At 39.8% G+C, this 27,966-nt stretch overlaps 1 protein-coding gene across 1 annotated transcript in view; it reads left to right on the plus strand.

The window, feature by feature from the left end:
* The window catches only part of Rxfp1 (relaxin family peptide receptor 1), a 70,622-nt gene extending 51,029 nt beyond the window's left edge, over positions 1-19,593 (plus strand). The window contains exons 11-18 of the mRNA XM_028754901.1: positions 143-214; positions 1,347-1,418; positions 4,027-4,098; positions 5,381-5,452; positions 9,371-9,600; positions 12,815-13,225; positions 15,314-15,532; positions 19,292-19,593. Of these exons, the coding sequence (XP_028610734.1) occupies positions 143-214; positions 1,347-1,418; positions 4,027-4,098; positions 5,381-5,452; positions 9,371-9,600; positions 12,815-13,225; positions 15,314-15,532; positions 19,292-19,593 (1,450 nt within the window). The remainder of the gene's footprint in view (positions 1-142; positions 215-1,346; positions 1,419-4,026; positions 4,099-5,380; positions 5,453-9,370; positions 9,601-12,814; positions 13,226-15,313; positions 15,533-19,291) is intronic.
* Positions 19,594-27,966: the final 8,373 nt, after the last annotated feature.

Here is a 27,966-nt window from a genome sequence, read left to right on the forward strand (position 1 = left end):
TAATCAATCATACTATTCAAAATAGCCTGATACGAGAATGTGATCTATATTCATGATTTTTATGATATCTTTCAGGAGTTACATTTAGTAATCATATTAAATTATGTCCACATGTTAACATGTATTTTTTTTTAATTTTCAGGGTAATGAGGAATAACAAAATTAATCACTTAAACGAACATGCATTTACACACCTCCAGAAACTAGATGAATTGTAAGTCTAACTAAATATATATTAAGAATGTTCTTTTCCAGTTTTACTTCATATTAGCTACATATATAATGTTTATATATTTTAAAATATTAGTTCTCTTATTCCAAACAGTATTCTATGTACCCATGGATCACAAAACAATCCAGATACAAAAGTAAATACAAAATAAAATATGAAACAAATCTTTGAGATAAGTTAGATAAAGAAAATATAGCTTTAGACAAAGAATAAAACCAGGATAAAGTTAATAAATAAAATACAACCTACACTGTTCTGTTTTATTGCTCCGAAGAGGCAGGATATATCTGTCTTTGACTTTCCCACACATTTTTTTCCTCCTGCCTGACCCCTGGAGGTGGGTAGGAGAAGTTACTTTTTCTGTTGTAACTCACAATCTCTTAGTTCAAGCTCACACAGACTTTTTCTTGTTCTAAAGAAGCTGGAGCCTTTCTTATGCTGACACTTCACAGACATTGCTGCTGAAAGCCCCTTAGAGCTCCAAGGTGATATCATGTTAGGGACCCGCTCTGAACACATATGTCCTGCCCAGGGGAGTATGAGCCTGTGCATCTCTCTGAAAGAAACCTGAACCTCAAATTGCATGCTTTGAGATAACCATAAGAAAGCTAGACCAAAAAAAAAATTTGAGGCTTCAAATTGTGTTGTTATTCTAACAGAAAAAGGAGAAAGGGGGGAGAGAAAGAATCAACAATGGAATAGAACTTAAAAATTTGAGAGAGAAGCTTTTTAGGCCCATGCTGGGCTTTGAATACACTGTAGTAATGAGGACGTCCACAAACTTCTGACCCTCCTGTTTCTACTTCTCAAACGTTTGCACTAGGCGTATGTACTACCACACCTGGCTCATGATAAAATATTTTTTATTTCATTCTCCCTTTTAAGGCCTCTTGATTTCATGGGTGTGGAGGCAGAGCTCAGGAGTAGGGCACATATTGAGCAGGAGTGAGGCTGTGAGTTCAATCTCCACCCCAAGGAGATAGTTCTTCTCTTGGTATTTAACCCAACTCCCCAATGGCACTGTTGGAAAGTTGTAAATGGCTTTTGAATGATTCTTCTATCGATGAATGAAGTCTTCAGAAACAATATGACATGTTTGCAATTGTTTCCCTAGGGATTTAGGAAGTAATAAGATTGAAAATCTTCCGCCGAACATATTTAAGGATCTGAAGGAGCTGTCCCAACTGTAAGACATTAACTTACCTCTTCATTTCTTTATCTTATTTTTGAGCTGTGGTAAGATATGCATAGCATCGGATTATCCATCTGTTTCTGTATCACTGGATTACATTCCTGTTCAACTCTCACCAACGTCGCTTCCATAGGTTCGGTTCGGTTTGGTTTGGTTTGGTTTGGTTTGGTTTGGTTTGGTTTGATTTGGCTTGGTTTTGCTTTCTTCTTACTTAGTACAAATCTGAAACCCTGTAACCATCAAGCACAAACTCCACATCCATCCAGCCCCAGCCCTGGCAACCACCATCCTTCTTATTCTGTCTATGACCATAGTTGCTATTTTGTGAATGGCTTATTTCTCTTACCATACCAACAAGGTACATCGATACTGTAGTGTGTCAGCACTCACTTTTCTTTTAAAGCTGGAAAATAAAGCCTCATACACTGTGCAATCATCCTCCAGTGCACGGACGCCTGGATTGCTTCCACCTTTTGACTAGTTTGAATAATGCTATTATGAACACATGGGCACACTCATGTCTGAATGTCTACATTGAGTTATTTGTGTTCTATACTCCTTCTTAACTCACAGCAACCTTAAATATACCTAATTAAGGCATCATAAATCAGAACTATTATCTTTTAAGCTCATTTAATATTAATACTCTCTCAACCATTGTAACTTAGGAACCAGTGCACTGTAGAGTATCTGCTTTGCACTCTTGAGTTTCTAAGGCTGTCTGGGAGCTTCAGCGCACACTATATCATAACAGACTGCAAGCCCAAGGAAAGATCAAAGAAGAACTCCCCTTTTTATTTGTCCCTTTACACTTCCCTTCCCCAATATTACTGTATCAAGAAAGTAATACTGTATTCATGGATGAATAATGCATATTAGACAAGCACCTACACACCCCCAGAAGTTAGGTGACTGGGTTACACGGTAGTTCTAGTTTTGCTCTGTTTAATTGTATTTCCCATCAGAGCTGTGCCATTGCACATCTCTCTCAGTGCACTGGGCTCCAGTTTCCACAGTCTTCCAACACCTGTTGTTTTCATTTCTCTGCCTCACACCCATCTTAGCTGAGAATCCTTGAGGATCTGATTTTCACTGCTCTGAAAACAGTGGCGTTGAGTATTTTTCCCACGTTTAGTCATTTGCCTGTCTTCTAAGGGAAAAAAAAACTACTCAAGCGCTTCATTCATTTTTATGTGAGCTACTTTTGCAGTTGTTGAGTTTTAATTCTTTATATACCCTGCATATCCTACAGACAGACCTATGTCCTACAGACAGAGGACTCACCTGTGTTTTCCCCTCTGTCATCAGTGACATTTCCGTCTATCACAATGCTCCTTAACTTTAATATACTGCCATTTTTGAATCTTTTACTTTCAGTTTCACATCTAACACACTGTAAAATCCACTCAATGAAATTTTCTTCCTGTATTTTCTTCTAGTTTGATAGCTTTACATTTAGGCACATGATCCTTTTTGAGTAAGTTTGGGTACATGGTCCAGTTAGGGTCTAATTCTATTCTTTCACACAAGGTTATCCAATTTTTCCAATGCTGTTTGTTTAAAAGATAGCCTTTTCCTTGTTAAGTGCCTTTGGCACCTATGTCAAAAGTTATCTGATTCTGTCTGAGTGGGGTTGTTCCTGGGCTCTGTAGTTGATCCCTTTGGTCTGCACAGCTGTGGATTACTGTGTGAACGAACTCTAACATTGTTCTTTTTTTCAATACTGCTTTTGCTATTGGAGCTCCCTTGATGTCTTACATAAATTCATAAACTTTAATACGGACTGAGTCTTCCAATGCCGTGAATAAGAGTAATCTTTCCCTTCATTGCTGTTGATCGAATTCATTTTCTGCTCCTATAACAATGTACAACAGCCCGCCTAGTTTACAACCAATAGAGTTTTATGTGGCTCCCTGTTCTTGAGGTTAAAAAGTTCAAAAGTCAAGACCAAATCTTGTGAAGTACAATGTCATCCTCAGCTATACTTGGTCTCTAATGTATAAATTAGCTTTTTTTCTGATGAATACTGATTCTGAGATTGCTTTATATATCTGTTGGCCACTTGTATGTCTTCTTTTAAGAAATATCTACTCATGTTCTTTGTCTATTTCTGTATCAGATTATTTGTCCTTTTCTATTGCATTGACTTTCCTGTATTTCATTAGGTATTAATCCTACCTCGATAGATGCTCTGCAGGGGTAGGGATGTGGCTCATTGGTGGAGTGTGTGCTTACCACTTGCAGAACAAAACAAAGAAGTAGAGGAAGAGAGAGAAAAATGAAGAGAGTGCCTTGCAAATCATTTTTCCATGCTGTAGACTTCTTTCATGATGTGAAGAAGCTTTTGGGTTTGATGTGGTCCTCTTTGGCTCTTGCTGCTTTCACTTTTGTGTTTTAGAAATCACATCCAAAAAAAAAAAAAATCACAGCCAAGGGGGTTTTCTTCTTTGGTCTCAGGGCTTACACTTAATTTTTCAATATATTTGAGTTGTACTATAATTTTTTTGGTAAATGTCTCAAATTCATTCAAAGTCAACAAATATATTCTCTTTCCCCAAACGATTTTTAGTAATTACTTATGGCTGTCTTTTTTTTAACTCAGGAATATTTCTTATAACCCAATCCAGAAAATTGAAGTAAATCAATTTGATTGTCTTGCCAAACTCAAGTCTCTGTAAGTATGTGCATATACAGTTTTACTTCAATACTAACAACATACATGCTCTTGTATCTTTTAATTATGCTTTATTTCCAGCTCCACAAAAACATATGAATCCTTGATGAACTATAGACATATAGTATTACTCCTGTATCATGTGTTAATAAACTAAAAATTAAATGATAATGAACCTCTACATCTCTCTGTGGCACCAAGATTAAGATGCTGAATTGTGCATTTATGTTCTCTGAATATATGTGGCATACCCATTGCTCCATTAATTCTGGGTAGTTAAGATTTACTATAGGGGGCTGGTGAGATGGCTCAGCGGTTAAGAGCACCGACTGCTCTTCCAGAGGTCCTGAGTTCAATTCCCAGCAACCACATGGTGGCTCACAACCATCTGTAATGGGATCCAGTGCCCCCTTATGGGGTGTCTGAAGATAGCAACTGTGCATTCACTCATAAAATAAATAAAAATAAATCTTTAAAAAAAAAAAAAAGATTTACTATAGGTATCTCTCCTAGTTTGCTATAATAAAACATTACTGTAATAAAACACTGACCAAAATCAACTTGGGGAGAAAAGGGTTTATTTGGCCTATAGGTTACAATCCATCATTGAGAAAAGCCAAAGCAGGAACTCAAGGCTTGAAGCAGAAACCATGGAGGAATGCTGCTTACTGGCTTGCTGGTCCTCTGACATCAATCATTAATCAAGAAAAGGCACCACAGATATGCCCACTAGCCAAACAGTGGAAGAAGTTTCCACAATTGAGGTTTCCTCTTCCCAAGTGTGTCAAGGTGACAACAAAGATTAACCTAAAATGGAATTTTCTAGACTACGTAAATCATGATTCCCACAACACATACACACACACACAGAGAGAGAGAGAGAGAACAAAAGTTCTGTTAATGTCTAATTGTCTTTAAAAGATAATTCTCAGTTCATCTTATCTAACTATTCTACAGTAAAATAGCACTTTATTAGAAAAAAGTATGATTTAAAAGGTATTGGAAAAAATTAGAGATGTCCAGAATATGTGTATGCAATTATTCTACAAACATTTATTGTCTAGTTATCACGAATTAGGCATTGTATCGTGAACTGTGAAGATTTTTTTAAAAGATATACATGTCTATAAACCCAGGAAGTGTCTAGATAGGCTGAGTCTGAGCATTTCACTTAGAATAATGTTAACTAAAGGCATATTACTACGTTGTCTTTCACAAAAGTAATTGTTTTATCATACTGTGGATAACATATGTTTTTTTGATTATTTCTTGGTATTTTTAGCAGCCTTGAAGGAATAGAAATTTCAAATATCCAACAAAGGATGTTTAGACCTCTCATAAATCTCTCTCACATGTAAGTAGATGTTTTCTTGTTGTTCACCTTGGTTTGAGTTTTTATGTCCCCATGCAATACATCCATACTAAATATAAATAAAATATTAATAATTTCTACTAGTTTGTCTCTGTATGGTTAGTATTTCTGTCCCTCTTCCAAAGTGTATGTTGCAATCTTAACCCTAAAGTGATAGTATTATTAAAAGGTGAAGCCTTGAAAAACTAATTAGCTCCTGAGTACCACTTTTAAAGAGAATTGAAAGCCAGGGGAGTGGCACACCTCCTTTAATCCAAACACCTGGGAGACAGAGATGGTCGGTCTCTAAGTTCGAAGTCAGTAAGGTCTATATGGAGAATTCAAAGCTAGTCATGACTTCATAGTGATATCCTGTCTCAAAACAAAAATGAATTTAAGAAAGGCTGGAGCTAGTACATCAAAGCTCTGGGTTTGACGGATTCTCAAAAGAGAGAGGAAAAGGGGGGCGAGAGAGGCGTCCTGAGGGGGAGATAGCTCAGTGGGGGAAAGTGCTATGAAAACATGAGGACCTGAGTTCACCAGCACCCATGTGACCCTAGACCCATGTGAGTCTAAAACCATGTGACCCTAGAATCATGTGGCCCTAGAACCAGGTGAGCCTAGAAACATGTGAGCCCATAGCCATGTGACCCTGTAACCATGCAACTCTATAACCATGAGAACCTATAGCCATGTGAGCCTAGAACCATGTGAGCCTAGAAACACGTGAGCTTATAACCATGTAACCTGTAGCCATATAAGCCTCTACCATGAATTAAAAACAAAAGAGTGACTATGAGAAAGTTAAAAGTATCAAACTTTAGGAGAAAAAAGGAAGGAAAAAATGAGGGAAAGAAGGAAGGAGGTAGGAAAAGGAAGGAGGAGAGAGATGAAAGAAAGGAGGGAAGGTCTCTCTTGCACCATCCACTATATGAGGACACACAGTAAAAATGTACCACGGAGCAGCACTTCACCAGGAATCTAATATGCTGCCACCTTGACCTTGGACTTCTCAGCATGGGGAAGTGAGAAATAAATGTTTACTGTTTAAACTCCCAGGCTATGGGAATTTTCAGCAGCCCAGATAGTCTCAGACATCAGTATTCAATAATTAACTCTTAAAGTTTGGCATTAGCTGGTCAGATTTTAGTTTTCCACACTCTGATAAAAATTTATGGAAAAATGTCACATGCCAAGAAACACGAATATGAGGGGTCTACTCAGTCTTACAAAACACATACATTTCTTTTTTTTTAAGATTTATTTATTTATTTTATTTATGAGTACACTGTAGCTGTCTTCAGACACGCCAGAAGAGGGCATCCAATCTCATTACAAATGGTTGTTAGCCACCATGTGGTTGCTGGGATTTGAACTCAGGACCTTTGGAAGAGCAGTCAGCGCTCTTAACCGCTGAGCCATCTCTCCAGCCCAACACATACATTTCTGATACTAGTCACAGATGCTGATATTTATCCGACAAGCTAGTGACGTGTACACTTTGTGTAAGTACCACTAAATGAGGAAATAAGAATGCATGTAAGTAATATAGAAGAATTACAAACAGGCTGGGGAGGTGGCTCAGCAGGTCAAAGATCATACACACAGAACAAGTGGTATGTGTGTATGGTCTCAGCACTCCTCCAGTGACACGGGGACAAGACAGTCCAACCTGAAGCTCGGCAGCCACATAACCTGGAATGTGAAGTGCAGCAACAAACAAGAGAAGCTCTGCCTCAAAAATAAGATAGAAGGTCAGGGTCAACACCTGAAGCCATTTTCTGACCTACATGACGATGTATGGGACACACAAGTCAGGTATATACACACATCTCACACAGAACAACATGCATATTAATTTGTAGCAATTATTTATTATTTTTAAATATGTGTTTATATATCATATAATTGTATAATATATACACATAATACGTAATATACAAATATTATTTAAAATAGATATAAATAATTACTACAAATTAATGAAGGTGGGAGAACTCTTCCCCAGGGAAAATTGTTCCTAATATCAGAGTGTGATTGGTGAAAGTGCATAGGTAAAATGGTAACCTTTGTGAGTTCTATACATTGTGTCTGGTTTTGCATTGATCATAGGCCTTATAAATATTTTGAGTTGAGTATCAGAGCAAGCACTAGACTGTTCTTCACAGTGTGGTAATTTTCAATAATTTGGAGGTGTCTCATCAACCACTCTATAATCTTCCTTGTGCTGTAAGTCTAACACAGGACATTGTTTCTGTTCCCCATGAGTCCTCTGAGACAAGGTTCTCATAAGCTTCTTTGCTTGCTCACAACAAAATATCTGGCTAAGAAGAACTGAGTTTATTGTGAGGGACTGGTACAGCTCACGGAATCTAGAAATAAGTAGAAGAAGAGCCAGAAGTGGGCAGGAATCATGGAAACAAGAATTGAACAGTGGTCTTAGCCAAGCCCTGCTGAAATAAGCCATTCACATGCCATCAACAAGGCTCAGGGTTCCTCTTAGGGTATTTGCCTACCCTGAGCTAGGGAGGGCTTCCACTGATCATCCACCGCAATTCCTGTGGCTGGAAAATGGCTTCCTTCAGAAGAAATAAAGACATTATTGCTAAAAGATGAGTCTATACTAAGCAGCTTAACTAGCAAACAAGTACCCACTGAGGTTCTGTTGGTGAAAGTGGTTCAGCCTCAGACTCTTAAAACAAGAAGAAACAGCATACCCGTCCTTATATTCTGCTCCACCCCATCATATATCATAGAGAAATGCAAAAACCAGATGGACATAGCAGCAACTGCCCTGCCCTTGTGCAAGACACAAAATGACTTCTACCTTGTATCATTTACTGCTGCAACTGTTTCCACTGGAGAGATCAATTCTGTTTTGCCACCACTCTTTGCTTGTTAAGGCAGACTGACACAGTCTGACTTCCAATCTCTGCTATTATTAGAAAGTTTCCTATCAAACAATTCTCCTCCACTGAAGATTTATCTCCTTTTACGGTATTGCTGACACTGATCTCCTGAAGTTCATTAGAGAATTTGTTCCTAGTATCTAAAACATGCCCAGGAAGTGGTGTTCATGTTGCTACTGACACAAGAGCAATTCTTGTTTATCCAGGTGATGTCTTTATCCAAGCAGGTATCTCTATAGATGAAAAAATTCACTCAACATTTAATGCTTTATCATGTTTCAAAATCTAGTCTGAGCAGTAGACGTGGTTAGTAATTATAGATGATAACTTAATGTAATGTTATGTTATAACTTCTGTAGCAGAAAAGCCATGGGAGCTGCAAATAGAACGGATTTAATTTCCCCCTAAGAGCTGAGCAGTTAAGATCAGCTGTGGCAAAGCTATGGTTATATGAACTTCATGTGTTTTTACCAGTTATACCCTTTAACACAGTTCTCATGTCGTGGTGACCCCCAACCATAAAATTATTTTCAGTACTAATTCACAACTGTAGTTTTGCTACTGCTATGAATTGTAACATAAATATTTGTATTTTCTGATGTCTTAGGTGACTCTTGTGAAAGGGTCATTCAACTCTCAAAGGGGTCATGACCCACAGTTTGAGAACCATTGGTTTGTAAAGACTGAATTCTGGAAAGAGCCATTGAAAGCATCTTTGGATAAATCCCTTCCCTTGTTCACAAGCTAATCATTTATGCATATGCTAAGACATGTCTAACATGCATTTGTCGTGCCTGTTTGCAGTTCTTAGCCAAACATTCTTTTACTATAAAGTCAAGTGGTTAAGAGTTAAATTTTGAACTTCAGAATTATGAGAGATTGCTAAGGAAATGTTTTCTATTCCAAATAATCATATATGAAGACATTTGTACTGAGAAAGTGTTGAAAACATATGTCAATGATGACATTAAGTTAAATATTTGTTACAATTTTGTCTTCTCTTTGTAATCAGATATTTTAAGAAATTTCAGTACTGTGGATATGCACCACATGTGCGCAGCTGTAAGCCCAACACGGATGGGATTTCATCTCTTGAGAACCTCTTGGCAAGCGTCATACAGAGAGTCTTTGTCTGGGTTGTATCTGCCATTACCTGCTTTGGAAACATTTTTGTTATTTGTATGCGACCATATATCAGATCTGAGAATAAGCTGCATGCCATGTCAATCATTTCCCTCTGCTGTGAGTATTTCCTGGTTAACGAGGAACCAGGCTTGAAACGTGCAAAATCATTGCTATTAGAAAATAAATTTTGTGGGGCTGGAGAGATGGTGTGGTGTCTCAGAGCCCACACCGCTCTTCCAGAGGACCCAAGCTGGGTCCCCAGCACCCACATAAGATGGCTGACAACAGCTTATAAATTCAGCTCCATGGACTCCAACACCTCTGGCCTCCAAAGGGGCCTGCAAGCATATGCACATACCCACATGCAAACACTGCTGTACACACACATAATGAAAATAAGAACAAAGTATTTTAAAAGAGACAGACAAGACAGCTTGAGAGAGGGAAAGGCTACAGAGGCTAGAGAGATGAAGTTGAGAGAGTTAAGAGTACATGTAGTTCTCACAGAGGACTCAGGTTCAGATCTCAACGCCCACATGGTAATTTACAACTACCCATAACTCCACTTCCAAGGGATCCAACACCCTCTTCTGTCCTCTGTCCACACCAGACACCCATATGATACACATTCTTACATGCAAGCAGACACACCCACACTCAAAATAAATAAATCTTAAAAGAAAATCTAAGAGAGAAAACAAGTTCCATGAGTGTTAGAATTATGAGATTTAAATTTTTTCTTGTTGTTTATATGTTATCTCTGACTTTTCTCCAATAAAAACATAAATCACTTTAGTCGTAAGAAAATTAGTTATTAAAGTAAGTAAACATAGAGGCGGGAAAAGGGGCTCAGCACTTAAGAGGGATTACTTCACAACCACCTGTAATTCCAGTTCCATGGGATTCAATGCTTTCATCCAGCCTCTACATATATGGATGGGTACACACACACATATGCACACACACACACACACACACACACACACACACAGTAATAATAATGATGATGATGATGATAATAATAACAAATCAACTAAGATAGTTTAAAGTTCAGCCATCTTACGCAGTTTAAAGAAAGCCTCATTCACAACTATTTTCTCATGTAGGGCATGACTCCTAAAGCATATTCTCTTCAAACATCAGGGCCGGAGAGATCAGAGTTAAGAGCAAGCACAGCTCTTGTAGGGGAGCCAGATTTGGTTCTCAGCACCCACAACCACACAGCTCACAACCACCTGTAACTACAATTGCAGGAATTCCAATTCCCTTTGGCTACCATAGCACGAGTACACATGTGGGGTACATAAACTAAGACAGGCATGTGTGCACATATGTACACATGAACTCCCCTCACACACACAAATATAGAATAAACAATTCTTTTTTTAATCTGAATGATTTTACTACAAATGAGATTCTGCCTTCCCCTTCTGAATCATCTAAGCAAAGCACATATGAGCTCACAGAAACCGAAGCAGCAAGCACAGGACCTACACGGGTCTGCACCAGGTTCTCAGTATCTATAGTACAGCTGTTAGCTTAGGGTTTTTATGGAACTCCTATGAACACGAGTGGGTCTCTGACTCTTGTGCTCGCTCTTGGGACTCTTTTCCTCCTGTTGGGTTGCCTTGTTCAGTTTCAATATAATAATTTTTGCTTTATCTTATTGTGTTTTATTTTGTCATATTTGATTGTTAATAGCTTAGAAGTCTGTTCTTTTCTAATGAGAGACAGAAAGGGAGTGGACCCAGAGCAGAGGGCCAGTGGGGAAGACCTGGGAGGAAGAGAAGGAGAAACTGTAATCAGGATATATTGCATGAAAAAAAGAACCTATTTCCAAGAAAAAAATTAAAAAGAAAAAAAGAAATGGTTGCTTTTCGTGGTCACATCTTCACACCCAGAGCTGCTCCGTTGATTAGCTTGCATGTCCAGTTCATAAACACTGACTTTACACCTGGACAGTTTTCAGATCTCTGAGCTACTAGAGGAATGTTCACTCAGCGTTTAAAATATGTAAATAGGGAAATGTCTCCAAGTGGGATCGTTTTTTTTTTTTTAAGTTTTCAAAACGTGATCGTAAAGTATTACGTCAAATGGGGACTACGAAGAAAAACAAATGAAAAAACCAGACTTCAGAATGTTCATAACCTGGGTCCCAAAGCTGAGGACATATCTGTAGCCCCTCAAGTAAGTAAGGCCGCTCTCAATACAATGTCCACCACTGCGTGAGTGGCCACGTTTACTGTTACAGACGCTGTGCAAAGTCTGAGTTCTAATTTACTTTCTTCGCAAGCTATGTGTGAAACAAAATTCACAAAATGTCTACAACTCTGTATGGTTAGCCACAAAGTTCTGAAAGAAGGTCAGTTTTCCTGTGTAAGGCTGGAGGATAACTACGTTGTTAAAAAATGCGGGTCAATGCTCACATTGGAGGAAACTTAGCTTTTTCCAGTGGAGTCTCATTTGGGTATGTTAACCCCACTTCAGGGCAGGCCCCGTGCAGGAATATTTGGACAACACAATCAAAGTCAATGGTCTTTTTGTAGACTTTTTGTCTCGTATTGGTTTGTTTTGAGGTTTTTTTTATGTGTTGTTGTTCTTTTGCTTGTATATTTTGGCGGTTTTTGTTTGTTTTTTGTTTGTTTGTTTGTTTTAGTTTTGTGTGTGTTTCTTGGATTTTTTTATTTAAAAAGAGAGAAAGAAAGGGTGTAGGAGTTGGGTAGGTGGGGAGTTAGAATCTGGGAGGAGTTAGGGCAGGGAAAGCTTAATTAGAATCTATGGTATGAAACTTTTTTTCAATTAAAAACAATGGATTTCAGGAGGCTGGACAGATGACTCAGAGGGTAAGAACTCTGGCTGCCCTTCCCTTCTCACGCTATGCAAGCACTCTACGACCAACCATCTAACCAACCTGTGAATTCTTAAGAGAATAAAATTTCTTGGTAATATTGAGAAGTGGGCCATATAGTGTGCCTAGGAGCACATAGGGAGGGATCCATGGCTCCAGCTGTATATGTAAGGGAGGATGGCCTTGTCGGGCACAGGTGGGAGAGGAGATCCTTGGTCCCATGAAGGCTAGACACAGAGTGTGGGGGAATTCGAGGGTGGGGAGGTGAGAGTGGGAGGGTAGGTGGGGGCACATCCTCATAGAAACAGGAGGAGGGGAGATGGGATAGGGAGTTCTTGGGCGTGAGGGAGGGAAATGGGGTAAGGTGATAACATCTGAAATGTAAATAAAATATCTAATAAAAAAATTAAAAAATAAAATGTTTTGTGTAAAGATAGGCATACTATGTGCTTCTCTGAACCTATAAACTTCGGACCCTTGTAGGTGCTGACTGCCTAATGGGAGTATACTTATTTGTGATCGGTGCCTTCGACCTCAAGTTTCGGGGAGAGTACAACAGGCATGCACAGCCATGGATGGAGAGTGTTCATTGTCAGTTCATGGGCTCATTGGCCATTCTGTCCACCGAAGTATCTGTTTTACTTTTAACATTTCTGACACTGGAAAAGTACATCTGCATTGTGTATCCTTTTCGGTGTTTAAGGCCTCGAAAATGCAGAACAATCACGGTTCTGATTTTCATTTGGATTATTGGGTTTATAGTGGCTTTTGCTCCACTTGGCAATAAGGAATTTTTCAAAAACTACTATGGCACCAATGGAGTATGCTTTCCTCTTCATTCAGAAGACACGGGAAATACTGGAGCACAGATTTATTCAGTGGTAATTTTTCTTGGTAAGAAACCTTGCACTGCAAGCCTTCCTGTGTTCCAGCTCTTGCTAGAGTATCTTGCGGTATGAAACTCATTTATGACTTCCATTGTTATAACCTTCTGTCCTTCTAACCCAGTGTTTCTCAACTTCCTAATGCCATGGCCTTTAATACAGTTCCTCATGTGTGGTGACCCCAACCATAGAATTATTTTCGTTGCTACTTCATAACTATCATTTTACTGCTGCTATACATCATAATGTATATATCTGTATTTTCCAATGATCTTAGGCTACCTCTGTGAAAGGGAGATTCAACCTCAAAGGGGTAGTGACCCATATGTTGAGAACTGCTCTCGTAGTGACTTCTCCAGAAGATTTCATAGATAAATTTGGTTTTATTGGGGAATGTTTTTCTTTCTCCATCTATTCTGACTTGAAAGTTTTGCTGGCTATAGTAATCTGAAATGGCATCTGTGCTTGTCTCTTAGAGTTTGTAAAACATCCATTTAGGACTGTCTGGCTATCAGTCTCCACTGAGAGAAATCAGGGATTAATCTAGTAGGTCTGCTTTTATGTCAGTTGGTCTCCTGTTTAATGTTTTGATTATGTGTCACAGGGAATTTCTTTCCTAGTTCAGTCTATTTGTTGTTTTGTATGCTTCTTGTCCCATGATAGGCCCATCCCTCTTCAGATAAAGGAAATTTTCTTCTATGATTTTGTTGAAAACATTTTCTATGTCTTTGACCTGGGTTTCTTCTCCTCCCTCCATCCCTACCAGTCATTGATTTGGTCTTTTCGTAATGTCCCAGATTTCCTAAATGTTTTGTGCTTCAATTTTTTAGAGTTAACATTTTCTTAGATCGGGGTATCCATTTCTTTTACCTTGCTTGAATGCCTTAAATTTCTTCTTCTGTGTCTTCTACTCTGTTGGTGGCATTTATCTCTGAGGGATTTGTTTGACTTCCTAAATGTTTCATTTCCAGTTTTACCTGAGTTCTGGTGTTCTTCAGTGATTTCTATTGCTACTTCATGTCTTGAACCATTTTCATCATTTTGTTATATTGTTGGTTTGTGTTCTCACAGACTTATTAGTAGATATATTCATGTCCTCTTTGGGGTCCTTGAGCATATTCATAATAGCTATTTTGGAACCCTTATTTTTGCTGCACCTATATTGCTTTCTTTAGGGCTTACTGCTATGGGGTTACTGGGTTCTGGTGGAGAAACATTGTCTTGGCTGCTCATGACTGTGAGGTTGTGTTGCATTGGCATCAAGGCATCAGGGTTTGGGACAATTGTGATTCTATGCACTGACATCAAGTCTTATTTTTGTTGGCTGAGCACTTCACTGCTTGGTTTCCTCTGTTCTCTCTGGATCGTAGAAGAGTGTGGTGGTTATGGGTTGCCTGGTAAGAAGTACTTTTGATTTCCTGCCCGGTGTAGCCACTGGGAGTCCCAGATTGAACGTGTTTCTAGGTTTGGGGAGCTCACATGAAAGAACAAGGATGTGCTGTAAGGGAGATGGAACTGAAAGAGACTAGAGGAAGGAGGAAAGCTGGGTCTGCTGCAAGGTTTGTTAGAGTTCCCAGAGAGTGGAGTCAGCTACTGGGCTGAGGATGAGACTGGGAAACTGGAATCGAAAGACAGGAAGGAGAGTGAAGATTGCCTACGTGATTCTCACTGGCCAGCATGTGCCTAGGTACAGAGTGCCTCTGGGTATTGATGGTTGACACAAAGAGGTAGGTGAGAGAGGAAGCCTGGGCTGAGGAGCTGCAGAAGGCCCAGCAAATGGAGGCAGAGAAGAAAGACAAGACACTTTGAGACAATATCTGAGGTAGTGCTGGAGATGAGGCTGTGTAATTGGAAATGGAGGTCAGGAAGGAGATCTTGGTACACATTTGTAATCTGAGGCAGGAGGACTGTATGTTGGTGTCCAGCCTAGGCTCATCTGAATTCCATATAAGGCTTTGTCACAAAGTAAATAAGTAAATAAATAAACACCACTTTATGGGTTCTGTGGTCTTTAATAGTAATACCAAAGCCATGTTTTATCTGTTTGTCTTAAGAGAATGCTAACATACACTACTAATGTTCTTCATGGTCTAAACAGGTATTAACCTGGTGGCATTTATCATCATTGTATTCTCCTATGGAAGCATGTTTTACAGTGTTCATCAAAGCACCATCACAGCAACTGAAATACAGAAGCAAGTGAAGAAGGAGATGATCCTCGCCAAACGCTTTTTCTTTATCGTCTTCACTGATGCGTTGTGCTGGATTCCCATTTTTATACTGAAATTTCTTTCACTGCTGCAGGTGGAAATACCAGGTACAATCTTTTCCTGGGAAAAATAAATATGTGCAGAGTTATTCTTTACAAAAAAAGATAATTACTATTCTTACCAACAACACATTTCAAGAATTATTAGTCAGGGTAGTGTGGACTCTGGCTCCATTGTCGATGAAGTGTTTACTGAGAGGAACTGTTCAGTTCTTTCCATAAATGCTTAGTGTCACAGTTCTCATGAAAACAAAGGGACCAAACTATGACTATATCATGAAAACAAAATGACCAAAATAAATGGTATACAGTGCTTAAATTGGCTGCCTGCTTAAAATGACCACGAAGAAAAACAACCTAATAATTACCAAATCATGAATTTACTTCTTAGAATGTGAGAAATGGTTCTTCCTACAATACATATGATAAAGGACACTGCAGCAGAGTATAAAAACAACACGGCGTTGTAAAATAGTGTACACTACATACATCACAGTGGCTGTTACATTGAGCAGCAGAATATGAGTATAAATATGTTGGTGAGGAGGAGAAATTTGACACTTTGTGCATTGATAGTAGGATTTGGACATGGTGTGGCTACTGTAGAAGAGTGTGCTAGAGACTGCAAAATATTAGCTATATAGTTGCCAAACAATCCAGCCATTCCACTTCTGGATTAATACACAAGGAAATTGAAAGCCAGAACTAAAATAGATACCAGCACACTTATGTTGATAGCAGCATTCGTAGGCACAAGCAGTATAGTGTCTATAGATGGACAAATCAACCATAGCAAATGGATCATATAGTATCTACTGATGGATGGACAAATAAGCCATAGCAAACATTTATATGGATCACATAGTATCTACTGATGGACAAATAAACCATAACAAACATGAACATGGATTATATAGTGTCTACTGATGGATGGACAAGTAAACCATGGCAAACATGTACACAGATCACATAGTGTCTACTGATGGGTGGACAAGTAAACCATGGCAAACATGTACACAGATCACATAGTGTCTACTGATGGACAAATGAAACGTAGCAGACTTATACATGGATCATTATTCAGGTTCAGAAAGAAAGGAAGCTCTTTTTAAAGTTTTTTTTACATTTATTATTTCATGTGTGTATGTGTGTACATGCATGCACACGTGTGCTATGACACACATGTGGAAGTCAGGGAACAATCTACAATCTTCTGGAGTCAACTCTCCATTCACCATGTATACTCTGAGCATTGAACTTAGGATGTCAGACTTGGCAGCCAGAACCTCTCCCCACTGAGCCTTCTCATCAGTCCTTAGAAGGAAATTCTGGCACGTGCTGCATTATACACGAATCTTGAAGGTGTTGAGTAAATAGCACTGACAGAAAGGGACCACATGGTTTATGATTCATCTTACATGAGACTCATGGGATAGACAAATTCATAGACAGAACATAGACCAGCGGTTGCTAGAGGATGGAAGGGGGAGAGTGGGAGGCATTGTTTAACACACACAGTTTCCCTTGGGAAGATGAGAACATTCTGAGATCAGGGTGGTGAGAGATGCTCAACAACATAAATGTACTCAGCACCACAGAGCTGCGCACTTAAAACGGTTAGTGTGCAAAGTTTATGTCATGCATATTTTTCACAAAACAAAGTACAAGTATCCCTGCTGACTGCATATGTAGTCCAGTGTGTATTCACATTTCGACATTTATATATATGTGTAATTTAGTTTTGTTTGATCCCACAGGTGATGATAATAGAATCTGACAATTTATGCAGAATAAGAAGGACAATGGTATCAAACATGTTGTGACAAAAATATGAGTAACTTGGTAGTTCTATATGTATATAGGCAAAGGTGATTTTTAAGATAGGTTTAGAAAGTTGCAGAAGTGGCTCAGTAGTTGAAAGTACCAACCAGCCAGAGCTCCCAGGGTCTAAACCACCAGCCTGGGAGCACTTAGGGAGGGATCCATGGCTCCAGCTGCATGTGTAAGGGAGGATGGCTCTGTCGGGCATAGGTGGGAGAAGAGATCCTTGGTCTCATGAAAGATGGACACCCCAGTGGGTGGGAATTTGAGGGTGGGGAGGTGGAATGGGAGGGTAGGTAGGGGCACATCTGCAGAGAAGCAGGAGGAGGGGCGATGGGATAGGGGGTTCCTGGGTGGGGAGGGGGGGAGTGGGGTAAGGGGATAACATATGAAATGTAAATAAAATATCCAATAATAATAATAAAAGAAAGTATTAGCTCTCCTTCCAAGGTATGGAAGTTCAGTTCCCAGTGCCCACATGAGGAGCCCTACAACCAACTGCAGCCCCAGCTCCTGGGTATCCAACTCCCTCCTCTGACTTCCTTGGTTACCCACACCCACGTGGCATATACACAGACAGACACACATACAAATCAAAGTTATTCTTCAAAAAAATGGATTAGTCAAATCGGTTTTGGCATTTTGTTTTTGTAATGCTTTGCTTTATGGTTTGGGTTGTTCATTTGTGATACTAGGGGTTGAACCTAGGGCCTCATAACACTACACAAACACTCTACCACCTGACTATATCTCTAGATCTTTTTCTCCCATTTTTTATGTTGAGGCATAGTCATGTTAAGTTGCTTCATTCATTCACTAGCTCAGAATGGCCAGGTACTTTTCTCGGCCTCTTTTTTTTTCGGGGGGGGGGGGTGTTTAAGACAGGGTTTCTCCATGTGGCTTTGGCTGTCCGGAACTGACTACATAGATCAGGAAGGCTCCAACCTCATGGAGATCTGCCTGCCTCTGCCTCGAGCACTGAGATTAAAGATGTGCTCCATCACACCTGGCTTGCCTCAGGCTCTCAGTTGGGGTTTTAGGCTGCTGTTACTATCTACTCAATAATAGTTCAGTGAAGTAAATATTTGTTCAAAAGCCTAAAAATGTTGCAGGCTGAGGAAATGGCTCAGTTTATAAGATGCTTGCCACATAAGCAAGAGTTTGGGCTCCCCAGAAACCACATGAAAAGCAAACTGTGCAATAGCACATCTATAGCCCCAGTTATTGTCTGGGAAGCCACAGAGATGAAGGGATCCCAGGAGTCACTGGCTGGCCAGCCTAGCACATTTACTGAGTTCTAGGTTCACTGAGAAGTCCTATTTCAAAAAATAATGTGGAGAAAAATGGGGGGAAAATCCTAACATTGACCTCTGGCCTCCACATGCATGAGCACACATATGCACATGTATCTACATGTATCACTCACACACACGTACACACACATGTATGTGCACACTCACATGTGTGCAAGACTTAAAATAAGTGCCTATTTTTTTAAAATGAATAGACCTGGGAGTCAGTTGAGTGCTACAATGCCCTTGGTTCAATCTCTAGCAGTGCCATAAAGAAAAACAAAAGGAATCAAATACATAACAAACAAGAAATTCATTCAAGACCAATCTACATATTCTGAGAAGTACTACATGTACCTTCTATTGGTTGAAACATTTGTAAATGATGATAGATGCTAAATAACATGGTTTATCTTTAAATGGATTCATAATGGTATGTCATAACTATGCATAAATACTCCCAGTAGTGTTTTTTCGTTGGCACTATGACGTATTTAGAAAAAGCCTCTCAGTAAGAGCCCTGTGCCATTGCAGCACTGCATTCCTTTAAACACTGACACTACAGAAGACATTCTGAAAGTAACTTGGTGTGTAATTATGTCACATTAAAGAATAGGGAGGCTGAAGATGGAAGATGCAAGATATGCCTTACAACACACTATCATCGCTCAGGTGTTTTATCTTTCTCTTCCAGATACTATTACCTCCTGGGTGGTAATTTTTATTCTGCCTATCAACAGTGCTTTGAACCCAATTATCTACACGTTGACCACTAGACCTTTCAAGGAAATGATCCATCAACTCTGGTACAACTACAGACAAAGAAGGTCTGTTGACAGAAAAGGGACTCAGAAAGCATATGCTCCATCTTTCATCTGGGTGGAAATGTGGCCCTTGCAGGAGATGTCCACTGAGTTCATGAAGCCGGATGCTTTCACAGACCCCTGTGATCTGTCGCTAGTTTCCCAGACATCTAGGCTCAATTCTTATTCATAACTGGCTCTGGAAACCACTTATTCCCAAGAATACTGTGAAGTGCTTCTAGAGGAATTTTCTGATATGAAAGGATATGCTGATATGTAAGACAAGTTAGCTTAGAGTGGCATGAGAGAAGGAAAGGTAGCTGGTGCTCGTACAAAGAGAAGTAATTATATTGACAATGTGTGCGTGTATATTAGTACATATTTGCATAGCAGATGAAGGGAAATCTATTTCTAGCATGCATTTATGCACACTGCATGGAGGTAAAGTGCTGAACACACAACATAGAGCCTCTTTAATCTAAATATTATGTTTAACTATTAACACCACAAATTCTACCCACAGCTCCTAGACTTCTGTTGTGCATATCAGCAAACATAAGACCCACAGACACTTTACTAAGGTCAAAAGTTTTAAATACTCATAACTGCATCAGATAAAATATAAGGGGCCAGTGAGATGCTCAGTGGATAAAAGTGATTACTATATAAGTGTGCTGATTTGAGCTCAATATCTGGAACCCATGAAGGGTGGAAGGAGAAAATAAACTCTGGAAAATTGTCCTCTGACAATGTTTGTGCACCGGCATGTGTGTGTACACATGCTCATCACACACATACAATTTTAAATGTGGTGGTTTGCAAAATAGAAACATTACTGTTTAACGAATCCTTTGCATTCTTCACTGAGTCACCACACTTGAGAGTCAACACAACACATTATTAAAACGAAGCTTTGTCTCCAGGTGTGGTACACAAACCTGTAGTCCTAACATTGGAGAGGAAAAAGCAGAAGGATCCCAAGTCTGAGGCCAGCCTCAGCAACATAGAAAGATTCTGTCTCTAATATGTAAAATAGATCTTATGATATGGTTCAACTACTAAAGTGCTTGTTGCACACACACAGTCAACTGAGTTGAATTCCTGGCACGACCATTAAAATGCCAGCTGCGGTAGAACATACCTATAATCCCAGTGCTGAGGAGGTAGAGACTGGAGGACCCTGAAGGCTTGTTGACCAGCTATTGAGGAAGATACCTAATGTCAACCTCTGACTTCCACACACATGTATGCTCATACACACACACACACACACACACACACACACACACACATAAAGAAGGAAGGCAAGCTTTGTTATAAACTTAGAACCAGCATTTTTCTGTCACTCCCTACCAAGTTTTCTAGTGGCTTTGCTTTAAGTTAGTGCTATCATGAGGAAACAGAATAGGACAGTAGGTAGAATATTGCAAAGGGGTAAGCCAGAGAAGCAGGACTGGAACATTTAGATCAATGACGTCAGAGTCCAGAAATAAACCTTTGTGTTTCAATCAATTGATTGTTTAAATGGGTTACAAGACACCTGTAACCTAACAGCATTAAATCAAGAGGATATAAACAACTTTATATCTACAGCCAGCAAACAAACCTTTAAAGGAAAGCTAACACTAATGCTACTCAAACTGTTCCTCAGATAAAAAATGAAGGAAAACTAGCAAACATCTCTAAGAACCCAGCACAGCCTGATCAAAACCAGAGAAGAGAACAATAAAAGAATCGCCTTTGATAAAATTTGACAACCTTCATGATGAAAGCCCTGTGGAAACAAAGAATAGAAGGAGCCAAAGCTAGCATAATAAAGGTCACATAAAACAAAGCTGTAAGTGACTGAACTAAATGGGGAAAGGCGTTGCCTCTAACGCAGGGAATGAGATAAGACTATCTGATGGGGGCCTCGGCAGCACCGTGGCCAGCAGCTAAACCATCCTTGTGAGGTGAAGAATGAAACTCAGCAACAATTTTTTAGGTGCTGGGTCAACACTTCCAGAGCCTGATCTTGGAGTTTATTTTTCTTGCACATTTAAGCACAGTAAAACTTTAGGGAAAGGTTTCCATGTGACTGTTATCACAACGAAGCTTTAGGCATACAAAGCATTTGTGACCTTTACAATAAAAATGAATTTGATTAGCTGATAAACAGTGCTCAGGGTCTAAAAAAGAAGGATTTGTAATAATGACAGATTATTGATGGAGGATACAAAGTACATTGAGCCTCTTTTGTACGCTGGGTTCTATTTACTGAGAGACGAGGCTCAGGATTAGGGCCTACACAATGCTCAGGATGTGGCAGGGGTGGGAGGATTCAGGATTCAGGGGTATGTGGCTCCATAGAACAGCAAGAAGATCACCAAGTTGTCAGACAACACCTGTCCCAGTTTTATAGGTGACCAGGTGTCAGTTGTGTTCTTCCTTTGAAGAGAATAGGCCTGCATGTTTAACAAGTCTGATTCCTTAAATGCTTTCTCCTGTGCCTATGTTCCTGTTTCTATGCTGTGTCTCCTACAAGGGCCCACTTACATCATTCTTATTCAGTATATCTTTCAAAGTGTGAGCTTGAGAAAGAATAAAAAGAAATAAAATGGACACAAAAAAGAGAAATTAACATATCCCTATGGAAGACAACCCAAAGCTACATTTAAAAGATCCTAAAGATTCCATTAGAAAGTTCATGGACCTCAACATTTTCCCTATAGTGTTTCTAAAAATATAATCCAAAAATATAATGTATAAACCACGTGATCTAGCTAGTCAACTCACAGGTATATACTCAAAGTACTCTGTGTTAACATAGTACAGAGATACTTGTATATTCATATTTATTGTAGTGTTCACCAAAAAAAAGGAAAGAAAACAAAAAAGGAAAAAAGGGAACAGCTTAGACATTCATTAAAAGAAAAGGAGAACTTACATATTTAGAAAAAATTCAGTAGCCTTCCTATATATCTGTAAGAAACCTCATTTGAAATAAGTTCATCATGCATATATAGAAATACTACTGATTTTGTGTTTATTTTGCATCCTATTTTTTAACATTGAAATCTCCAGTTACATGCATCTTCCTGAAAATGTCTTTTTCCCCCCACTCAGTGGCTGAATAAAGTTTTATTGTGTATATGTTAAATGAAATAAGCCAGACTCAAAAGATAAATCCTTTAAGTTAGTTTCTCACTCTCTCTCTCTCTTTCTTGAGTGTGTGTGTGTGTGTGTGTGTGTGTGTGTGTGTGTGTATGCACATGTATGTGAAATAAAACTACAAAGGGAACCATGAAGTGAATAAGTATTGAGAGGTACTGAGGATAGGGAAGGGAGTTGGGAAGAGGGTAGTATTTGTGTGGAGGTGTCAAAGGCACAAAGGCTAGCAGTGTGGGAGGTGAGAACAAAGTGTAAACATATATGAAAATGTCATCTAAAGTCATTATTTTGTATGTTAACCTAAAAATAATTTCCAAAGCTCTTAGAAGAAACACAGGGATAATTCCTTGAGATATGGGATTTGGTGATGGGTTCCTAGTGATGCAAAACTGAGACCAGCAAAAGGGGAAAAACTGCTTCATCCAAGTTCAAACCTTAAGGCATCAAGAAGGTTGGGAGAACTCTTGCTACTTTTCCAGGGGACCTGGATTCCATTTCCAGTACTCTCATTGGTTAGTTCACAAAAGCCTGTAACCCCAGCTCCAAAGGACCTGACACCCTCTTGTGGCTTCTTTGGACACCACACTCATATGCACAAACCCACACTCAGATACATACCTATGCAAAATGACAATCACTGTGGGAAAATTTGACCTTGCCTCAAAAAGCAAATTTAAAATAAAATTACTATATGACCTATTTCACTGCAAGATACAAACCCAAAGGAATTAAATATAAGACTCAGACAAGTACTTTCATGCAGTATTTCTTGCAGTAGTTTTATAAGAGCCAGGATACGGAAAGCCAAGTACCAACAACAAAAAACTGGGTATGGAAAAGTATGGAATATATACATTTCAACAGAATATTACTCTGCCATTAAAAGAAATGAGGTTGTGATCAGTGCTATAGCATGAAGACGTAATAGAAACCCGGGATCAAAGGACAGATGCTAAGTGGGCTCACTTACACAGGGTAGCTAGAATAAGTAGATTCTTAGAGATGGACAGTAACATAGAGATCACTAGTCGTAGGGGTAGCAGCAGAACTGAATGTATCTTCCTGGGTTTACATAATCTAAATTGCATGTGCGAATGGAACTTGGACATTACAGTAAAAGCCAGTGAATTGTACACTTTAGACAGGTGGATTTTATAGTATAGTTATAGTTACAATCTCAACAGAGCAATAAAAAGAAGAAAGGTGTTGGTTTAGGCACTCGGCTTTGCAAAGAGTTTCATATTCTTTCTGCATAGTTTTTACTCCAAAGAGATATGGCTATCATAGAAAGGTGGACTTACCTTGTTTAAACAGCCAGTTGGTCAGATATAACTTAACTAGTTATTTTCTAGCCGATTAGGCTTGGGAAAGGGAGAGAGAAAGGGTTCAAGACAGACACCAAGTAGGATTTTCCTTTAGGCATCTGCAATGCCCCAGCAGATGGTGCAGCCTGAATCTGAAGCTGGATGCTTCACTCTCGTCAACCAAAAGCAAAGTGTCCACTCTTAAAGTTTTCTGAGGGAAGGGAGGCCTTGCACCACTACAAAGCAAGCTTATCAGATACGTGACCTATGCTACATGTCAGAGGCAGGAAAGCAGGATAAATATGACAGGGATCATTCAGTCTCTGTGTAAGGAAGTCACGTGTCACATATCACCCATGTAATGTGACAGCAATTCATACTGCCTCCATCCCTACTGCAGCCCCCTCAGCAAGGGGGCTGAGTGTCACTTGCCTAGAATCTGGATTCCCCCCACACACACACATATATATATATGACTTAATAAGAACAGAACACCTGCCATCAGAGAAAGGAGTGCTAACAGCACTCAAGTTCTTGTTCTTTTCGTTTTTAAAATTATCTTCAATCTTTTTTTACAGTCCAGTCATTTTCCCCCTCCTGTTCTGCCCTCTGACAGTTCCTCATCCCATTTCTCCTCCCCTTCCTCAGTTGGCCCCTGCCCCCCCACCCCACCTTGTCTCCAAGAGGATGTCCCCATCCCACCCCTACCCCACCAGGCCTCCCCACTCCTTTGGGACTCAAATTTTGAAGGGTTAGGTGCGTCTTCTCTTGTGGGACTGCGTAAGAATCGGCAGGTGTTTGGCCACGTCCCCAGAACCCTGGGTCCTGACACGAGGTCTAGTCTCCATGGACCTACATTGTTCAGTCACATAGGCCATTACAGCCCCTCCCAAAGTGCACAGTTAAAGGATGTGACTACAGGCCTCAGGCCCTAGATTTACATATTAATGAAGGCCAGAGGGCGGAGCCAATTAAACATTCTTCCCGAACCCTCCCCCTTCCTCCCTCCCTATTTAACTCAGGTCTGCCCTGAGTTTCAGGGGAGTACATCCAGATCCATCTACCATCCATCCCTTTTGGAACTATGGACATTCTCGTGTCTTTGGGGCCTGCTGCTGCCAAAGCCTCCAGCCTTTAGAACTCCAGACCTTTCTCCTGTATGTGGGACCTGCCAGTGTGGAAAGTCTCAGGGACACCGCTGTGGCTTTTTTCCCACATTCTCTCATTGAGGCCAGACCAGTATTCATGTTGTGGGCCTAGTACCAGCTAGTGTCCAGCAGTCCCAACTAACCTGAACTCCCAAGATCTCTCAGACACTGAGCTCTCAGGTTGTTGACTGGATCAACTTCCATAAGGATTTTTGGGAAAGCTGAATTATTAATGAAACAGGTTAGAAGAGGCTGTGGTAGAAAGCATTATAGAATAAAGGTAGTTTTCAGGAGTTGTCATGGATGTCCTTCAGGTTAAGTAAGCTCAAGCATCAGAGCAAAGCAGGCCTGAAGGAGGCAAGAAGATAAAAACGAAGACCAAAAGTGTAAGGCCTCAGAGCATTTGCGACTGTGCTGCTGTAGGCCACTGACTGCTGCTAAGGGCAGTCACGGCAAGAATCTATAGGCCGGCAATCTCAGTGTCCATTTCAGGTCTGGTGAGTCAGAGTATATGATGAATGAGGAAGTCAGGGAGAGAAAAGCTTCCTTGTGATCTTAGGGTTCCTTTTCAGACCTGAGAGTATGAAACCAAACTCTTGGCTTCCCAGCAATCAGTAGGTCTAGGAAGAAGAACAGACCTAAGCCAGTGATTCCTTGACCTAGCACTAAGATTTCATGACAGATGGACAGAGACGGGCAGGAAGTCTGTAGAATCCAGATTTACCCATTTAGAGACAAAGCTCTGATGCTGGAGAAAGATGATACCTCTGGTGATGAAGGGTGGGCAGAAGCCCTGGTTGGGGCAACTCACATCCCCCCCACCACCACATAATTGCTTTGAGGGTTCATCTATTCTTGTGTAGAATGATTCCAGTAAATTTTCTCAATTCTGTCTCACAAATTTTTCTGGGATCCATGTACTTCTCTTTGTCCCAATACCCAGTGACTTAGTTGGGGTTATCCATGTCAGCATGGATATCTGCAGTAACCAAACGTGTCTGTATCCTCAGTTCTAATCTATCAGCTGATCATCATAGAATTTAAAGTTCTCCAATATATATATATATATATCTGGGGGTGGAAGACATACAAACATTAACACTAATTATTATCGTAGTTAATAACTGAGCTCTCCAAAGACATATGTATGTGTAGACATCCAAAAACACATAAACACGTAAGAGATAATTACAAGGAACTGACTCAAATAATTCTGTCAAGTCTGAAGGTTGATAGGTTACTGCAAAATCAGAGTCATCAGTGTCCAATCCAAAGACTGACAGAACTCTCTTGAGGACCTTTTTCTCTACTTGGCCTTCTCCTGTTTGGACGAGGTTCACCACTTTACCTTGAATAGCACTTGCTTAATTTTTAAAAATTTACCTCAGCCTGGCATACACCTATCACACCTGATAGGGCTTGAGAGGCAGAAGCAGGATGAGGAGTCCATGACCAGCTGTGGCTACATATAGAATTTGAAGCTACACTGGTGAACATGAGACCCTGATTTTAAAAACAAACAAAAACACTCTCAAGGGGTAGGGTTATAATATATACAGGTCCTTAGGTTTGATCTGTTTCACATTTGTACACACACATACATACATACATACACACACACACATGTATACACACAAAAGGGGGCAGGAAGGTCCTTAAACCTTATCCATATGGGGGTATGGGGACCAGAATCAGACCAAATATCTGAGCACCCGTGACATCACCACATGAGAATAAAATGACAGACCTGTACTTTTAACATGTCTCTCCAATCTGCTAGCTGGCCAGGTGTAATATAAACAAGCATTAATAATTTGATGTCACCGGGTATTGAGGGTTTTAAGAGATCTGAGGAAGAGTTCACCTGCACGTGTGTAAGCACATCACATTCATCTGTAGTGCCCAGAGACCAGAGAAGTATGTCAGGTCATCTGGAACCAGAGCTACAGATGGTTGTGAGCTACTTCAGGGGGTGCTAGAAACCAAATCTAGGTCCTCTTGCAAGAGCAGCAAGTGCTCTCAACCTCTGAACCATCTCTCCAGCCCTAGGAAATTGTTTTATCTCAGTTTCCATGTCCTGCTCTAAGAACAGATGTCACTTTCCTCAGAGAAGAAACATTTATATAAAATAATGCTCACAAATTCTACCACACGTCTGTGACATGGTTCACTTCACGTCAACAAGACTATTAAATTTTCCTCTGAAGTTTGTAATAAAATACTTGCCAAATCAAAATGTTTCTCTCAGGGCAGTAGTGGCAATACCTTTAATCTCAGCTCTCAGGAGGGAGAGGCTGGTGGATCTCTGTGAGTTCAAGGTTAGCCTGGTCTACAGAGCTAGTTCCAGGACAGCCTTGTCTCAAAAAACAAAACAAAAAGTATCATAGGTTTTTAAAAATGACCATCCTCAAGCTTTCTCACAAAATAAAGCACATAGTATATATAAAAGGGGACAATTTCTAATCCTAGCACTTGGGAAGTGGAGGCAAGGTAGGAATTCAAGGTCATTTTTGGCTATGTGGCAACTTCAAGGTCAGTCTAGCCTACATTACAAGACCGTGTGTCAAAAATTAAATACCTGTAAGTATGGGAAATTTCAACATACAAATTAATTATATTCATCAAGTACCTGTTTAGCACACCAAAGCCCTGGGCTCAGTCCTCAGCAGGGTTTGGAGTGGCAGGGGATACAAATCAACAACTATTTAATACCATTTAATCAAAAATTAGCAAAAAAAAATTTTTAACACTTCCGAGACAGTGGCTGTGGTGAGAAAAACAAGGGGATGGGTATAAGAGGTAGCAACATACAGTTCCATGAATCTAACACTTGGGGTGAGGGGACAGCCGAAAAAGAAAAACTAGAAACTTAACCCTGCATGGGAAGGCACAAGAATTCTTTATATCATTCACCTTTTCTGTATGGTTTAACTATCTCATAAAGTTTTAAATAATGAGTCCAAA

This window comes from Grammomys surdaster, unplaced genomic scaffold (genome assembly GCF_004785775.1).
Source record: "Grammomys surdaster isolate TR1022 unplaced genomic scaffold, NIH_TR_1.0 126039, whole genome shotgun sequence".
In the NCBI taxonomy this organism is placed as follows: domain Eukaryota; kingdom Metazoa; phylum Chordata; class Mammalia; order Rodentia; family Muridae; genus Grammomys; species Grammomys surdaster.